The following is a 14829-nucleotide window of genomic DNA, read 5'->3' as shown; positions in this document are numbered from 1 at the left end:
CTTTCTTCCTGGCAGGGCTGTTGATGTTGTACTTGACCTTGTCACGGAAAAAGGGTGGATAAGACTTTTCTTACATCTCGCTGCTAACACAGGTCCTTTCACAGAGTAGGTGCTCAAGATTGCATTCACCTCACTATAGCTTTCACTGCCACTAAACAGAACAGAAGACTAAAACTTGAAGGCAATTCTTTTAAAATTTATTGTTTTTACATGAAAATGACAAGTTCCTTCCCATTGCCAGGGTAATTCCACTTAGAATGCTATAGAATCTTAATACATTTTCCAAATTGGACATGTCATTCTCAACTGTTCAAAAAATGATAAAATTCTCCTAACGTGGATCAACAACAGTAGTTCAGTTTACAAACTATATTCATGAATTTAAAACATCTCCAATAGGGAACCTTGTAGTAACAGTAGCAACATTGTGAAATAACAAGAAAGCCCAAGTCACCCAGTGAGAACAGGAAGAATGAAACGGTTCATGCTGTCATTCCACCAGCACTCCACTGAGGGTACAAGTCCTTAAATGTCTGACTACCTGACCTGGAAACTGCCAGTGCGCTAGAATGGGTGCTGCTCAGGACAGTAGTATCATCTGCTGGGCGATTCAGGTCTAGGTCCTCTGCAGCTCATCTCTCAAAGCATCTGCATAACTGTAGGGGTAGGATCTGGGATCCCGCCTAATTATGCTGGCAAAAAACCTCAAGATTTTCATCTTGGTGGTTTCCGCATGGGCCCTGGGGCCCCATAGGAACTCATGGCTAGGAGGATCGCTGCCTGGCACCTGTCTGCACTCCAGGTATCTTTCCTGCACAAAATGCTCAGTGATGAGTCTCCTGGGCTCCCCGTATATGAAATGATCCCTCCCAGCATACAGCCCCAAACCATTCAATATGCGCCACAAGGCCTCCTCGCTGACACAATTGTCCTCTATGAAGATGATACACAGCATGATTATCAAGAGGCCTGTCTTTGGTATGCCTGGGAAACCATGCTGCAGCCCATCATAGGTGATCCCTAGAGCATGGACAAGAGAGTAGGAGTGGACAAGGGGATTCCTTTCTATTATGTCAAGCCCAAACATCAGTCTCATGCAGTCAATGGCCTTACTAAAGATCGCAGAATAGTATGCCTCATATTCTCTGATGACCGCATGCAAAATTTCTGCCCTACTTGTCACCTGCCCCCTCCTGTACTTGAGGAGCAGGAAGAAAACCAAATCAACTATCTTTCTATTGAGTTCCTGCTGCAAGGAGGGCTCAGGAAGGGCCACTTCACTAGCTTGGTTTCTAGAGGCCTCTGTAGATGCCCCCCCTGCATTGGAGCCCAGGGCAGCAGGAGGAGAAGAGGCTGCCTCAGCACTCTGGGGAGAACTGGGCATTTCTCCAACAGACACTTCCCCTGAGGTGGGGACAGTGGCCTCAGCATCCCCCACCTCAGCTACGGGGACCTGGGCAGCCTCCAGGCCCCTTGCAGGCCTTTGGGACTGAGTGTTGTCAGGGACGTTGAAGGTCTGGCTGTTCTCAGTAGGATCCATGCTGAGATTCCTTGGGAACACAGGCAGGACACAGTGCAGGTCACAGAGATGAAGACTCACAGGCCTGGGGCAGAAAGGGAGAGGGTGAGTAGACTCTGACAGCCATTCCTCAGGTGGCTCTCAAAAAGCGCCTGTGGGAGGATTTGGGTGGGGGGAGGGGGGCTCCGAGGCTAAAGGACTCTGGTACTGCACGTTCCTCTGAGAGGCTCAAAGAAGAAGAGACCCTGCTCCCAGGGTGTATGCCTCTTCTTGCCTGAGGGCAAGCCTCAGAACAGGAAGGCAGTGAGGTCACCTCACACCTCCTGACACCTGACTGGAGGTGGGAGTGGGAGAAGGGGGACTGAAAGAGCTACCTCAATTCAGTGTGGTTCATTTGGGCGAGCACAGGACAGGGGCCCGATTCTCACCTTGATGAATGGCTAGTTGAGGAGCTTCCCTGGGATCTCCGGGTCCAAGGTCTTTAAGGGAAGAGACTACTGCTGTGAGAAAGAAAGGAAGAGTAGGAGAGGGGAAGGAATCCACTCAAAGTGCCTCTCTTTTCCCACAGCCCCCAGACAGGCAGGTAGGTAGCCAGCACTCTGCCTGTGGCTGATGGGACTCTCACCTCTCACCAGGAGCCCTCACAGACCCAAGCCTTCCTCTGATGACCCAGGTTGAGGTAGGTCCTTCAGCTCCCTTAGAGCACTGACTGGAACCAGAGCAGGGGCTCAGCCTCGCAGCCCTGTCCGGGGCTGTTGTGAGACAGACACTGCTTCAGGGAAGTCTCTTGTGGGGCTGCCGTCTGGGGTCTGGAGTGGATTCTCCTTCACTAACCCCCTGGGATTCTTTCCTGGAACTTCCCAGGCGCTCACGTAAGCAAGGGCCGTGCTCAGACAAGGTCTCCCACTCTAGTGAAGTCACGCATGCCAGGCCCTGTAACGTCCCAGGAGTCAGTGTTGTGACACAGCCCATCCAGCCCTATGGGGGAACAGGGCTCCACTCTGCTTACATAGGAGTTCCCTAAGACCACCCTGAGTGCACCTCTGCCTTCCTTCTTGAGACCTGCTCTTCCAAGCAGGCCCCATCTCCACAAACACACCCTCTGTACTACCTCCCTGGGGCTGGGGTGGGTGGGGGTATGGCTGGAGTAAGCAAAGCCGGAGCGCTGACTCCGGGTCATACCCAGTCTGTGCAGTCCTTTTGCTCTCTGCTTCAGAGTCAGTCCTCAGGGGAGGTCCACACCCTGCAGAATCCCTCTGCTCTCCAGACCTGGCTGCCACTGCTGATCTGATATCAACCCTAGGCACAAGGTCATCACTCCCAGAAGAGGTCTCAAGCCAAGTAAGTCATGCAGCCCAAGGAAGCCAGGCACGGCAGCTCCCACCCCCCCTCCGGCCCCGGCATAGGAACAGGGGCATACACGCTTTGTACAGTCTTCTGTTGGGGAACAGGGCCCTCTTCCCATGTTCAGTTGTGAGCATGACAGCTTACCAGGATTCACGATGGAAAATGGGCTCCTCCTCCAGCAAGCACTTGTGCTCCCCTCTGGGCTGTGGTGGTACCCCCACGGTGCAAGGCTCACCTTCCTGAGAGAGGAGACAGAAGTGAACGTGTATCACCTCTGGGTCGCCAGGGCCCGGGTTTCTCGAGACTGGCAAAAGGGGCAGAGCCCTGCATTTTCTCACACATTCTGAAGCCTTCCTTCCTCTTCCTTCCTCACGACACCCCTCCTGACTCTCAGATCCAACTTTCAGGTCCAAGCCAAGTCTGAGCCCCCACCTTATCACCCCAGTCAGTCTAAGTCTGAGGTGACCGTGTGAGTCAGAGTCCACAGTCTGCACCCGTAACTAGTCGACGCTGACAGCAAAGACTGCTTGTGTATGTCTTGGACCAGAGATCACACTGTTTCCTCCTTGGTGGCCCTGGATCCCTACCACTACAAATCTGAGGGAGACCTTACCCCCAGGACGAGTCCCCCGCCTCCTTCCCATCATACAGTCTGAAGCAAAGGCACAGTCCATACGAGGTGAAGGAGGGGAAGCAGGTGAGTTCCTCCAAGTGCACCACAGCAGCAATACCATTCGGGAAGCCCCCAGATGGAGTGGTGCTTCTTAAGTCCACTTGGTTCCCACGTACTTGCTGAATGCAAAGCCACTGTGTGGTATAAGTGGACCCCTTAAAAATGTGATCCTTGAGCAGAGGGGTGGGTGGCGGCACAGGCCTTTAATGCCAGCACTACCGCAGCAGAGGCAGGTGGATCTGAGCGAGTTCGCAGCCAGCCTGTTCTACAGAGCCAGTTCCAGGGCAGCCAACCTTTACACAGAGAAACCCTGTCTCAAAAAATCAAAACTAAAGAAAAGAAGAACATTGCTCTCTGTCTTTGTGACACTGACTGACATGGTTAAGCACTGAATACTGCAAGCGGGCGCCCACGTGGTGCAGGGCCCTCTGCAGGGATACAGTGGACACAATGTGGGACCCACCCTCTCTCTGGAGTTTGTGACTGGCCCTCACCCTAGAGCTGGCAGACGCCTGTCTGGGATGCTCTTAAAGCAGCTCCTAGCAAGAGGTTCAGGCCAAGTGGAAGGTGAGACAGTAAGCCAGGTGTCAACCCTGGAGTATGGGAAAACTTTCCATTATGAAAGGGCCCTTGACATCCCAGAATCAGTCACCTGTATTCAGAAAACGTGGGGAGCCTGTCATAATCCTGCCAGGTCTGCCACTGGCTCCTAGCTCCCCAGTACCCATAAGCGGAAGAGCGGTGAGACCGACTCCCAGGCACCACAATCATGCCTTGAGTCCCCAAAGCAGTCCGGTGTGGCACGGCAAGCCTGACTGTCCCCCTCCTCTTGCGAACCTCCCAGAAGGGCTTCGAAGTCCCGAGAACCCGGATGCAAGAAGCGCCCACTGACATAACCGCCCTAGGCGCCTGAGCGCCTCATTGGGCGCCCCAATTCTCCCAGGCCTGGAGCACGACTGTACTGGTGCCCTCCAGGCACCCAGAAAGTGGTTCTGAGTCCCCAGTTCCCAGATACCCGAAGCGCCTCTCTGCCCACACGGCTTCCTCGCACCCCTGGCCACGGCTCTGAGCAGCCCACGTGTCTGGATGAGGAAACGCAGGCGGGAAGGGCTCCCTTCCAGGACCCTGCACTATGTGTCCAAGGCCCGCAAGTCCGGCACCCAGGAGAACAGCCTGGCTCTCTCCCTTCAGGGACCTCCCAGAATGGCTGCCAGCCCCCCAGTCCCGGGATGTGGAAGCCTTTGCGGAAGCTGGAGGGCCCTGTTCCCACGGGCACGCTCAGTTGGGGACAGGACCCTGGAAAACCTACACACTAGCCTGACTCCCGGCCTGTGCGTCTCGGCTTGGCTTCTGAGAGCCAGTCTCTCCCAGTGATGGAGAAAGTCATGTGCCCCCCCCACTCTGGACCCATTGCCGCCGTGCCTCCACGGGCCGCAGTGAGGGGAGGGCTGCTCCCACACGAAGACCCCGGTGAGGTGGCGGCACACACCCCACACTGACGGCCCAATGGTCACCCAGGGACCCTCTCACCACAGCCCACCTTCACAGTGCGCTCCAGGGACGACTGTCCTTCTTACTGCTGGGGGACAGGCCCCGTCCCTCCCTGCAGCCCTCACGTCCCTCCCTGCCGCCCTCCCTCGGGAAGAAGGCCAAAGATGGAGCCCGGCCGCGGCCCCCGACACCGGCACCGGATGGGTCCCCGTTATCCACGGGACCCCAGCAAAGTGCGGGCTGTCCGCAGGCCGCGTGCGAGGTCCACCTCTCCCGAAAGGGCCCCTTTCCTTCCCCCTGAAGAGCTCACCTCAACCCTGACGCGGCGGCGAGGACGTCTGCCTTCCAGGAACCTCACAAAATGGCGGCCAGCCCCCAAAGTGCCCGTATGGGGAGGGCTGGGCACACGTGGGGATACACCTGAGCCCGGGCAGGGAGAGGGGGGGATGGGGGTCTGTGGGGGGTAAGAGGGAGGGTGGGGGGAGGGGGGGGTGGTGAGTAGGGGGGTGGGTGTGTAGGGGGGTAGGTGGGTGGGAGAGTGTGTGGGAGGTGGGGGGTGGGAGTGGGGGGTGGGGTGGGAGGGTGGGGGTGGGGGGGGGGGGGTTGGAGTGCGGGGCCTCTTCTCACAAGTCATCCATGAGGCATCCTTTATACTGAAAGGAACTTGACAAATGGGATCTGAAAAGCCCCTCTCCGCAGTATGGAAGGCTGATGAGGGCTCCTTCTCACAAGTCAGCACTGAGGTAGATGTCCTTCAATCCCAAGGAGCCCCACATAACATCTCTCACACCCTACCTCCCATCCTGATACCTGGATATGGAAGTGTGTGGAGGGACTCCTTCTCACAAGTCAGCACTGAGGTAGGTGTCCTTCAATCCCAAGGAGCCCCACATAACATCTCTCACACCCTACCTCCCATCCTGATACCTGGATATGGAAGTGTGTGGAGGGCTGCCTTCTCACAAGTTGCAGTGAGGCAGGTATCAGTTATGATAAATCTTTTCGCCAAAAGCCACTCAGCCCCATCGACCTATTTATGTTTATGCCACACCCCCCACAAGTTAGGCCCCCAATTAATGCACAGAGACAGCTGTATTAGGTTCAGAGCTGCTTGGCCAGTGACTTGGATTCTCATCTGCTAGCTCAGTCTTAATTATCATAAATCTATATATGTTATAAGACTTATCTTTATAGAGGATGCCTTCTGCTGGCACTGTCTCTTGCTGGTGGCTCACATCCTGCCACTGGAGGATGCTAAAGGGAAAAGGACACTTCCTCTTCCTCCTTGCTTAGATATCAGTCTCCTTGCTATGCCACTTCCTGCCTGGAACACCACTTCTCTACTACATTTCCCAGAATCCTCTTTGACTCCTAGTCCTGTATAACTTGCTGTTTCATTGGCCAAACAGAACTTTATTCAACAATCAATAAGATGAACATACACAGTACATTCCCCATCATCTCCTCTTTTCTGTCTAAATAAAAAGAAGGATAACCTATGTTTTATAATAACGGAAGAAAACTATAACCATAACTATCTGTCTTCAACTCTATCAAAGACCACAGAAGGATAATGTATAAACTCTAGAATTGACAGAGACATCTCGCTACCTGGACAGTCACCCAAAGTTCTTTTGTAACGTTGGGGCATCCATCTTCAGCCCATAGGCCACAGTGTGTCTGGCACACTTCTCCATTTCAGCAGGAACCCTTCAGTACTGTCTTGTTTTAAGTTCAGCAGTCACTTTCTTGTGGGTCCTGCATGTCCAGTTTATACAGCAACAAACAGTCCAGGCAAGAGCAGTTTCTTGCCCAAATGGCTAATCTTGCCATGTTGAAAGCAAACTCCATAATGAGTTTCTTCGATGCCCATCCTCCTTTCTGATGTAATTTGTGTGCCAGAAGCAGTTCTGTCTCACTGCCAAGAAAAACCCTACATCATTTAAATGCCATATTTCTGTAAGTCTTTGAAAGGTTTGAAGAATAACAACCCATCTCAAATACATCTCTATAAATCTAGAAAACCTAACTAACCTAATTATAAGTTCTGACTATCATAGGCAATTATATAACCTGTATTCAATTATGCATATCTTTTTAAAAAGGTCTGTATAAACACAATACTGAAACAAGAGGAGACATATACCTATCACAAAATTCACCTTATAGTTGTATCAATAAATGAAAATCGATACCAATGCAAAGTATTCATTCCTATATCGTATTTCCCTTTTTTCTTTAAAAAAAAGATTGACTATGTTTATTACCATTTATAACCAACCCCATTAAATGAAAACAAACATTTATAAACAATATTTGGGGATTTGGGCGTCATTCTTTCTAAACTGCTTTCTGCTGATTGGGGACGATGTTCATACCATTGGAATCAGGATAAATCACACAAATCTGACCAAGTCCTTGTTTTTGTAGTCTGTAAGTCTGTATCATCTCAGCTTTAGGGGGTCTTGCTTGATCAAACCATATTAGTCTGGAAGGAATCCCCAGCTCTCCATTTTCTGTGGAAACACCAACAAAAATTGTTTTTCCAAGCATCGTATCCTTAGACTTATATTTTGAAGTCAAAGCCTTTTCAAAATGTATAAGTTGGATTAATTTAGCCTCATTTATAATCAAATGTATTTTACCAGCAGTAAGTCTTTCCTCGGCAATCAAACAATTTAAAGACAATAATATGGCATACAGTATCCAGATCCTCTGTGTATTTTTTTATCTTTATGTGGCTTTTTATTACTAAATTTTTACTTGTTATTGTTTCTTTTTTTTTCCTGAGACAGGGTTTCTCTGTGGAAATCTGCCTGCCTCTACTTCCTTCAGCAAATCCTACCGGCATGTGCCATCATAACTGGCTACTCTATTTCCTCCTGTTACATTTTCTCTACAAGCCTACATATACTTTTAAATGCAATGTAAACCTTTAGAGGTTTTTCTTTATCTGGATTTGTCTTTATAATCTTGGGAGTGACGAGAGAAAGAAACCCCAATAGCTCTGGGACAGCGAGAGCATATGGAAGCTGCTCCGATGCCTCTCAGCAGCCTGACAGGGCATACTGTGGCAGCAGGTATCCCTCTTTCTTTGGGAACCTCGGGGCATGGGGTCATCCCACTACTGACACCATTCTGTTACAATAAATCTTTCCGCCAAAAGACGCTGAGCCTCACCGACATGTGTATGCTTTATGCCAGCCACCCTCCCGAGTTAGGGCCCCAATTAATAGACAGAGACTTGTATTAGGTTCAGAGCTGCCTGGCCAATGACTAGGACTATTCATCTGCTAGCTCAGTCTTAATTATCATAAATGTATATATTTTATAAGACTTATCTTTATAGAGGATGCCTTCTGCTGGCACTGTCTCTTGCTGGTGGCTCACATCCTGCCTCTGGACGATGGGAAGAGGAAAAGGACCCTTCCTCTAACTCCTTGCTTAGATATCAGTCTCCTTGCTATGTCACTTCCTGCCTGGAACACCACTTCTCTGCTACATTTCCCAGAATCCTTTTGACTCCTAGTCCTGTCTAACTTGCTGTTTCATTGGCCAAACAGAACTTTATTTAACAATCAATAAGATAAACATACACAGTACATTCCCCATCAGGTATTCTTCAAACACAAGCACGTCCACATAATAGATCCCACACCTGCTTCCCATCCTGATACCGGGATATGGAAGTGTGTGGAGGGACTCCTTCTCACAAGTCAGCACTGAGGTACATGTCCTTCAATCCCAAGGAGCCCCACATAACAGTTCCCACCCCTAACTCCCATCCTGATACCTGGATATGGAAGTGTGTGGAGGGACTCCTTCTCACAAGTCAGCACTGAGGTAGGTTTCCTTCAAACCCAAGGAGCCCCACATAATAGGTCCCACTGCCTACCTCCCATCCTGATACTTGGATATGGAAGTGTGTGGAGTGTGGGGGACCGAATATTTCTGTTATGGTATATTTTGTGTCCTAGTCTCTAGCTGCTGTAAACAGGCCTGTAAAGCTACAGGTCACCATTGCATTTTTAAATGCCAGTAGGTCTACTATTGTTTACTATGGCCTCAGGGTCATATGCCTCCTAATTTGTATCTCTATTGCCTAAGCATCTGAATAGTCCCTCACATCAGAGGAGTTGGAGAGGTTTGTGAGTAACTTGTGAGGATGGAAGGTTAGGAGTGAGGGGCCAGTGTCCAGAGCAGAGAGGGTACAAAGAGAGAAATGTTTCCCTCGTGGTATTGGCAGGATGGTTAAGAAACTCCAGAAAGATGGCTAATAAAGAAATGACTCTAGTTCTACAACATTGAACTGAGAGCTCTCTGAAGATGACAAGATGCCTGTGTTTGATCTTTATCGCCGTTGGGTTGCTGGGATCTTCCAGGTCCACACACCCCCACTCAGGGCGAACCTCATGGCTATCGTGGGTTAAAGCTGAGACAAGCCAGGTCACGACAGTGGAGGGGCTCCTTCTCACAAGTCAGCACTGAGGTACATGTCCTTCAATCCCAAGGAGCCCCACATAACAGTTCTCATCCCCTAACTCCCATCCTGATACCTGGATATGGAAGTGTGTGGAGGGACTCTGGTACCCAGAGTTGGAAATTTGTGGAGGAGCTTTTCCCCACCAGTCCCATTAAGGAATCCCTTCATAGAAAGGAACCTCACAAAATGGACCCTGGCCCCCAAGTCCCCAGATGTAGAACTTTGGTGAGGGCTGTTTCCCACAGGTCAGCATCCAGTGTTCCTTTATACACAAGGGCCCTCACTAAATGGTTCTGATATGCAACTGCCCCTTGATGATAAATCTAGGACCCCACATGGGATCCTAGGTTTGAATCAGCGCCCCCCAAAAGACAAAATTTAGTCATCCTTCCAGCTCCAGGCACCTCACACAATAGCTCCACTTTCCCCAGGATATAGATGAGAATGCAAAACATCCATCTACAGAGGGCTCAGGCTCAGAAATCAGCCCCATGTAGGTGGAGGACCATCTGCAGGGATGCTGCCTGGTTAGAAGGACATTCAGTTTTTTATCTGAGGACACAATGTCACCCATTTCCTTTGTCAGCTCCTCAGTTCTAGCCCAATATCTGTAACTCCTGGCATTTGCATCTCGTTTCTCACCTTTCTGAGGATTATTCTAGACCGATACTCCCTTGCTTTCCCCTTATAGACGAATGTCCTACTGTAGCTAAAACCACTCAGGTTTTGAGTGGCCTTTTCATCACATGTATGTCATGTAAAACGCTCTCTTATTGGGTCTATTGATGCAGAGATCCCTAAGGACAATTTGATATTGTAGGAGTTCAGGTGTCTTGCTTGCCTGTATCCCTATAGAGTAGTTTTGTCTGTGGACAGCAGAGGCCATGGTCTGACGTGGACCCATGATGTGTACACAGTGGAGTCAAGAATTTCCTCTGTTTTATAAGGCAGGTGAACTTTGGACTTATTGTTATTTTTATTTACATTTAAGCTGCTAGCACACAATATAGTGGATTTGGTTATGGCATTTCATACATATTTTGTAGTTGCTGATTTTCCTCTCTGATTTCCCTCTTCTAGCCTCTTCCCCTCCCTTGTCACTTTTCTCCTTCCTGGTCCCTCATTCCACTTTTATTTCATATGTAACCTGTTGCCTCCCCTTTCTAACCCCCTATTCTCCAAAATTTTTCCTTTTCCATTTCATGTTTGCCTTTCAGTATCATGACATCTACCACACACTTATATACACACATGTAAAAATTAAAATGTACAAATCACATATGAGAGAGAATATACAATGTTTGTCTTTCAGAGTCTATGTTATTTGGGTTAATATAGTATCAATGCAGTAATTAGCTATCACAAATTAGGGGACTGGATCTTAACCACACATATCATTTTTGGTGTGTGGTCCTTTTCCATTTTTGTCAGAAGTGGTATTAACTTTTCATTTCATACAATACGGGTTTGCTTTCCATGTGTTGGTATCTGCATCCCTCACTGAACCATAGGATACAAATCACCAAGTTCTTGTCCATTTATAGCAAAATAGCCCACTTTCCATTTTCCAAAACCATGTTCTTTATTTCTGAGACTTCACTAGAATGGCTTTCAACATTCCATTTCATTATATAATGTGTATTATGTTAGATAACAGGATTTCAATAAGTTTCTCTTTTCCTTTTTTACCAAAATAATTTAAATTTCTGTCACTTTAAGAAAATAATGTTTTTCTAGCATATACCTCAAACTCTTCTAGTTTCTACTCACCATCCAGTTCCAAAGCCAATCTCACTTTTTTTCTTTTTATTAGTTTAGTTTACAGTATATCAGCACCACACTCCTGGTACCAAAATCTTTCTTAAATCAGATTGCCATAGCAAAACACCACACACTGAGTTAGATCCAAAACAGGTCCTCAAAATGGCATTTCTGATGACAATGTCCTAAAATGCTATCATTTTAGTAACTCTATCAGGACTCTGACTGGGTAAACAGAAGGATTGTTGTGTAAATAGAAAACTAACTCAACATTCCTTAGGGATTTCTGGTGGGTTTCTGTTTACCAGAAAAGCCACTGCTACTTCCATCTTCCTCCTCCATAGTCAACCACCCATGGCATCTAGTTCCTAATTAGCCCAATCCGATTACAACAGATCAAAGACCCCATGCTAACCCCTAGACTGTTCTGGACCTCACCCCATCCTCCACCCATCATAACCTCTTCAATAAAATGGACAAAACTTTTTCCTACTGGCTGTTGTATTCTGCTCTCGGAGGAAGACCAGCAATTTGTTTCCCAAACAAACTTTCTTTCTACACATGGGGCAGTCTAGTTCAGTGGTTTCAGTGTGCCTTGCTTACACATTGGATATTTAAAAATACCAGAAATTTACTTTCCTTATGTCAACCTCTAAGTTCTATTGCAGACATTACAGTCCCTAATAGTAGTACCGTGAGAGGGATGGGGCTCCCAGCAATAGGGTACCGAGGCTTCTCTAAGAAATTTATCTGTTGCCAAGGTGGATGCTCCAAGAGATGGATTGCAATAGAAAAAACAATAATGTGGGGATATCCTTCATGTTAGCCTCTGAATTTTCTGGAAAATTGGTAAATGAGAGTCTGAGATGGCTTGCCACTTCTCATGGCAGTATCTCATGGAGAAGTGTGGGGGAAAGATAAAGAGAACCCAAGTTGGATCTATATTAATGAGCCCTTCCTGAAACTCTAAAAACTGGAAGCTATGGGAGGAGTCAGGTAGCAAAGATGAAGAGAAAGAAATAGAGGCAACAAAAGATCACCACAGGGCCAACATTTGATGTAAAGGAAAAAAAATCAATGACACATCAAGCAGATGGTATGCTTCACAGTAGGCCAATGCAGAGACTGGTGATCAGAGACTCTTCTGCACTGGGATGCTGGAATTAGGGAAACACTTTAAACAAGTAGTGAAGGAGCCTCGAACCACCTGCCTTGTGAGGCTGTGGGGTTAGGTTGAGAGCTGTAGAGGCAGAGGAATTAATCAGTATAACCACCCATGCTTCCTGGAGACACAAGCTGCATAGCCTGAGGTAGTATGAGAAGAATCAGTCTCATATGAATCATTAGAGATAGATGGCTATCATTAGTGGAGGTTCCCGTGGATACCAGGGGCTATAGGACAATAGAGGAAGGAGGGGCACTACTGACGGAACTTGGAATTAGAAGAGCAATAAATGATGCCCAGTTTATTAGGTCCAACAGAACTCTATTCACCAAAGAGTTAAAAGCCAAGTTATTTCAGCCATAATTAGTGATGGCCTTCCTTTGGGTGATGTAGACATGAGAGTACAATGTGGATAGTAGTACCCTTTGATCAGTATGTTGCCAAAGGCATCATAAAATGACTCAGGTTTCCTGAGAGAGGGACATCACAACATATTTAGCCAGCCACCTCCTAAATGTGCTGGCAACACACGGGATGTGTCAGCACATGGACCTTTTGTTTCAGTTATCATCATGAAAAAGACAACATCATTGTCCTTTATTGTTTAATTGTGTAACACAAAAAATAAAAATCCAGAGACTGATATTGGGGTTCAAGTTTCAAGCTAAAGATCAGAAAAGCAAAGCAGCCAAGCCACTAGCTCTTACCTCTACCTCAGGCTGAAAGGGCTGATCCTGTCTTCACGAACTCTTACCAAGCCTCAGTCTGTTGCCTCTCCTCAGTGTGGCTGGAGAATCCAGTGCCTTCCTATTCTCATTGTGGCTGGAGAATGAATCTCAGAATTCCAGCTCTGAGAACCTGTTCCTGTCTTAAATGCCTCTCATGAATCCTGGGATTAAAGACACAATCTCTGTTACTCTTTTAGAGTGATTTCAATCTCATGTATCCCTGGGTGGCCTTGAACTCCGAGAGATCCATCTGCTTTTGTCTCCTGAGTCCTGAGATTTAAAGGTGAGTGCCACTACTGCTTGGCTTTTATGGCTAACTAGTCTGGCTGCTTTGCTATTTTGATGTCCAGTGGCTTTAATCATAAACAATATATCACCATAAATGTGACATGCCAAACTTTAAGCACAAGCCACGGAATGCCACCTTGTCTTAACACTCTTCAAGTCTGCCATATCATAGGAATGTAATGGCTAAGCAATACAAGGCTTCTGGTCAGAAATCATAGACCACATGTCCTTGCACACTGATGCTTGTCAAAACAGTTAATTCAAGGATGGTGAATAGTGATGGAGCTACAGTTATGTGCTTCTTTTTAAACATCACACAAAATAGGGGGTGGCATAAAATCTTCCAAAAACTCTTTAAACAGCTGGTCATGTTGTTGGGCAGGAGACAAATGACAGATGCACGAGCATCAGCCATCTAATGTGTCACAGCCCGTAGAAAAGTAGATGGTGGCCTGTATCTCTTTAGCCTGCATATGTGTCCCTCCTAGGGATAGACTACTACTGGGTCTTTGCAGTTATGGCAGCTGGCCTTCACAGATAACTTCAATTCCCTTGACCAGGAAACATATCAAAAAAGATGTAGATTGGGTTTTGTATCTGCATTTGATCTGCACAACCATTCATTCAGTGTGTGGTGCTGAGAGATGAGCAGAGACGTCTACTCAAAGCAGCTTTGATAGCCCATTGTCCTCCCAAAAGGACTATCTATCTCCAGACACCACCCCCACTTCCATGAATAAATAAATTCTCCACAATGGAGACACAGTGACCCCAGAGTACCAGGCCTTTGGGAGTAGTAGGCTTAAGCAATAATAGCACAAATCTCTTAATTTCCCCACAGGGAGAAGAGAACTGATTGTGCATAAAACAGGAGCAAAGCACCTGGCAGTTGAGTCTCAGCTACTGCTTCAACTTAAGGTTTTTTTCTGAAACACAGGGAGCTCAAGAAAGAATTCATGCATGATCTCTGGCTACATGTAGGGTATCTCTCACCAATAGCAACTGCTTGATTTTCCCGTCAGTTGCTGTCAAACATGACCTGAAAGACCAGCCAGTAAAATTCCCCTTGAACTGCAGAGACAGCTAAGAAAGCTAGACAAAACTGTGCACTGCAATTGCAGGTACATTTTAAAACCCTAGGAACAGTCTAGAAGGCCTCCAAGTCTTTCACAATGGCAGAAGGCCAACAGGTAGCCACTATGGATGGATGGCAAGTGTCTTTCCCTTTATATACCTTCTACTGCTGCTAGAAGCGACTCAGTAAACGATGCTCACCCTGCCTGCCTCCTTTACTTGCCTGTGGCAGCCAGAGGATGTTCTTCACAGAGGTTAAGAATAATTCCAGTTTCTCTACAAAGTGAAGTACACACAGTA

At 47.6% G+C, this 14829-nt stretch overlaps 1 protein-coding gene across 9 annotated transcripts; it reads right to left on the bottom strand.

Moving 5' to 3' along the window:
* Positions 1–318: 318 nt before the first annotated feature.
* LOC103158811 (melanoma-associated antigen 11-like) lies at positions 319–6205 on the bottom strand. Of its 9 annotated transcripts, none has more exons than XM_035450169.1 (6): positions 5958–6205; positions 3011–3105; positions 2702–2818; positions 2145–2452; positions 1948–2019; positions 319–1604 (listed from the first exon to the last, which is right to left on the bottom strand). In XM_035450169.1, exon 6 carries the CDS (start codon positions 1538–1540, stop codon positions 617–619), a length of 924 nt encoding a protein of 307 aa, XP_035306060.1. In that variant the 5' UTR covers positions 1541–1604; positions 1948–2019; positions 2145–2452; positions 2702–2818; positions 3011–3105; positions 5958–6205; the 3' UTR covers positions 319–616. The 9 variants fall into 9 exon arrangements, with proteins under 9 accessions (XP_035306060.1, XP_027288045.1, XP_035306059.1 ...); XM_027432244.2 differs by lacking the exon at positions 5958–6205 and adding an exon at positions 5341–5369; XM_035450168.1 differs by lacking the exon at positions 5958–6205 and adding an exon at positions 4034–4616.
* Positions 6206–14829: the final 8624 nt, after the last annotated feature.

This window comes from Cricetulus griseus, chromosome X, assembly GCF_003668045.3.
Source record: "Cricetulus griseus strain 17A/GY chromosome X, alternate assembly CriGri-PICRH-1.0, whole genome shotgun sequence".
Taxonomy (NCBI): Eukaryota; Metazoa; Chordata; class Mammalia; order Rodentia; family Cricetidae; genus Cricetulus; species Cricetulus griseus.
Note: the sequence above shows the minus strand (reverse complement) of the source record. Positions and strands in the feature narration are given on the sequence as shown.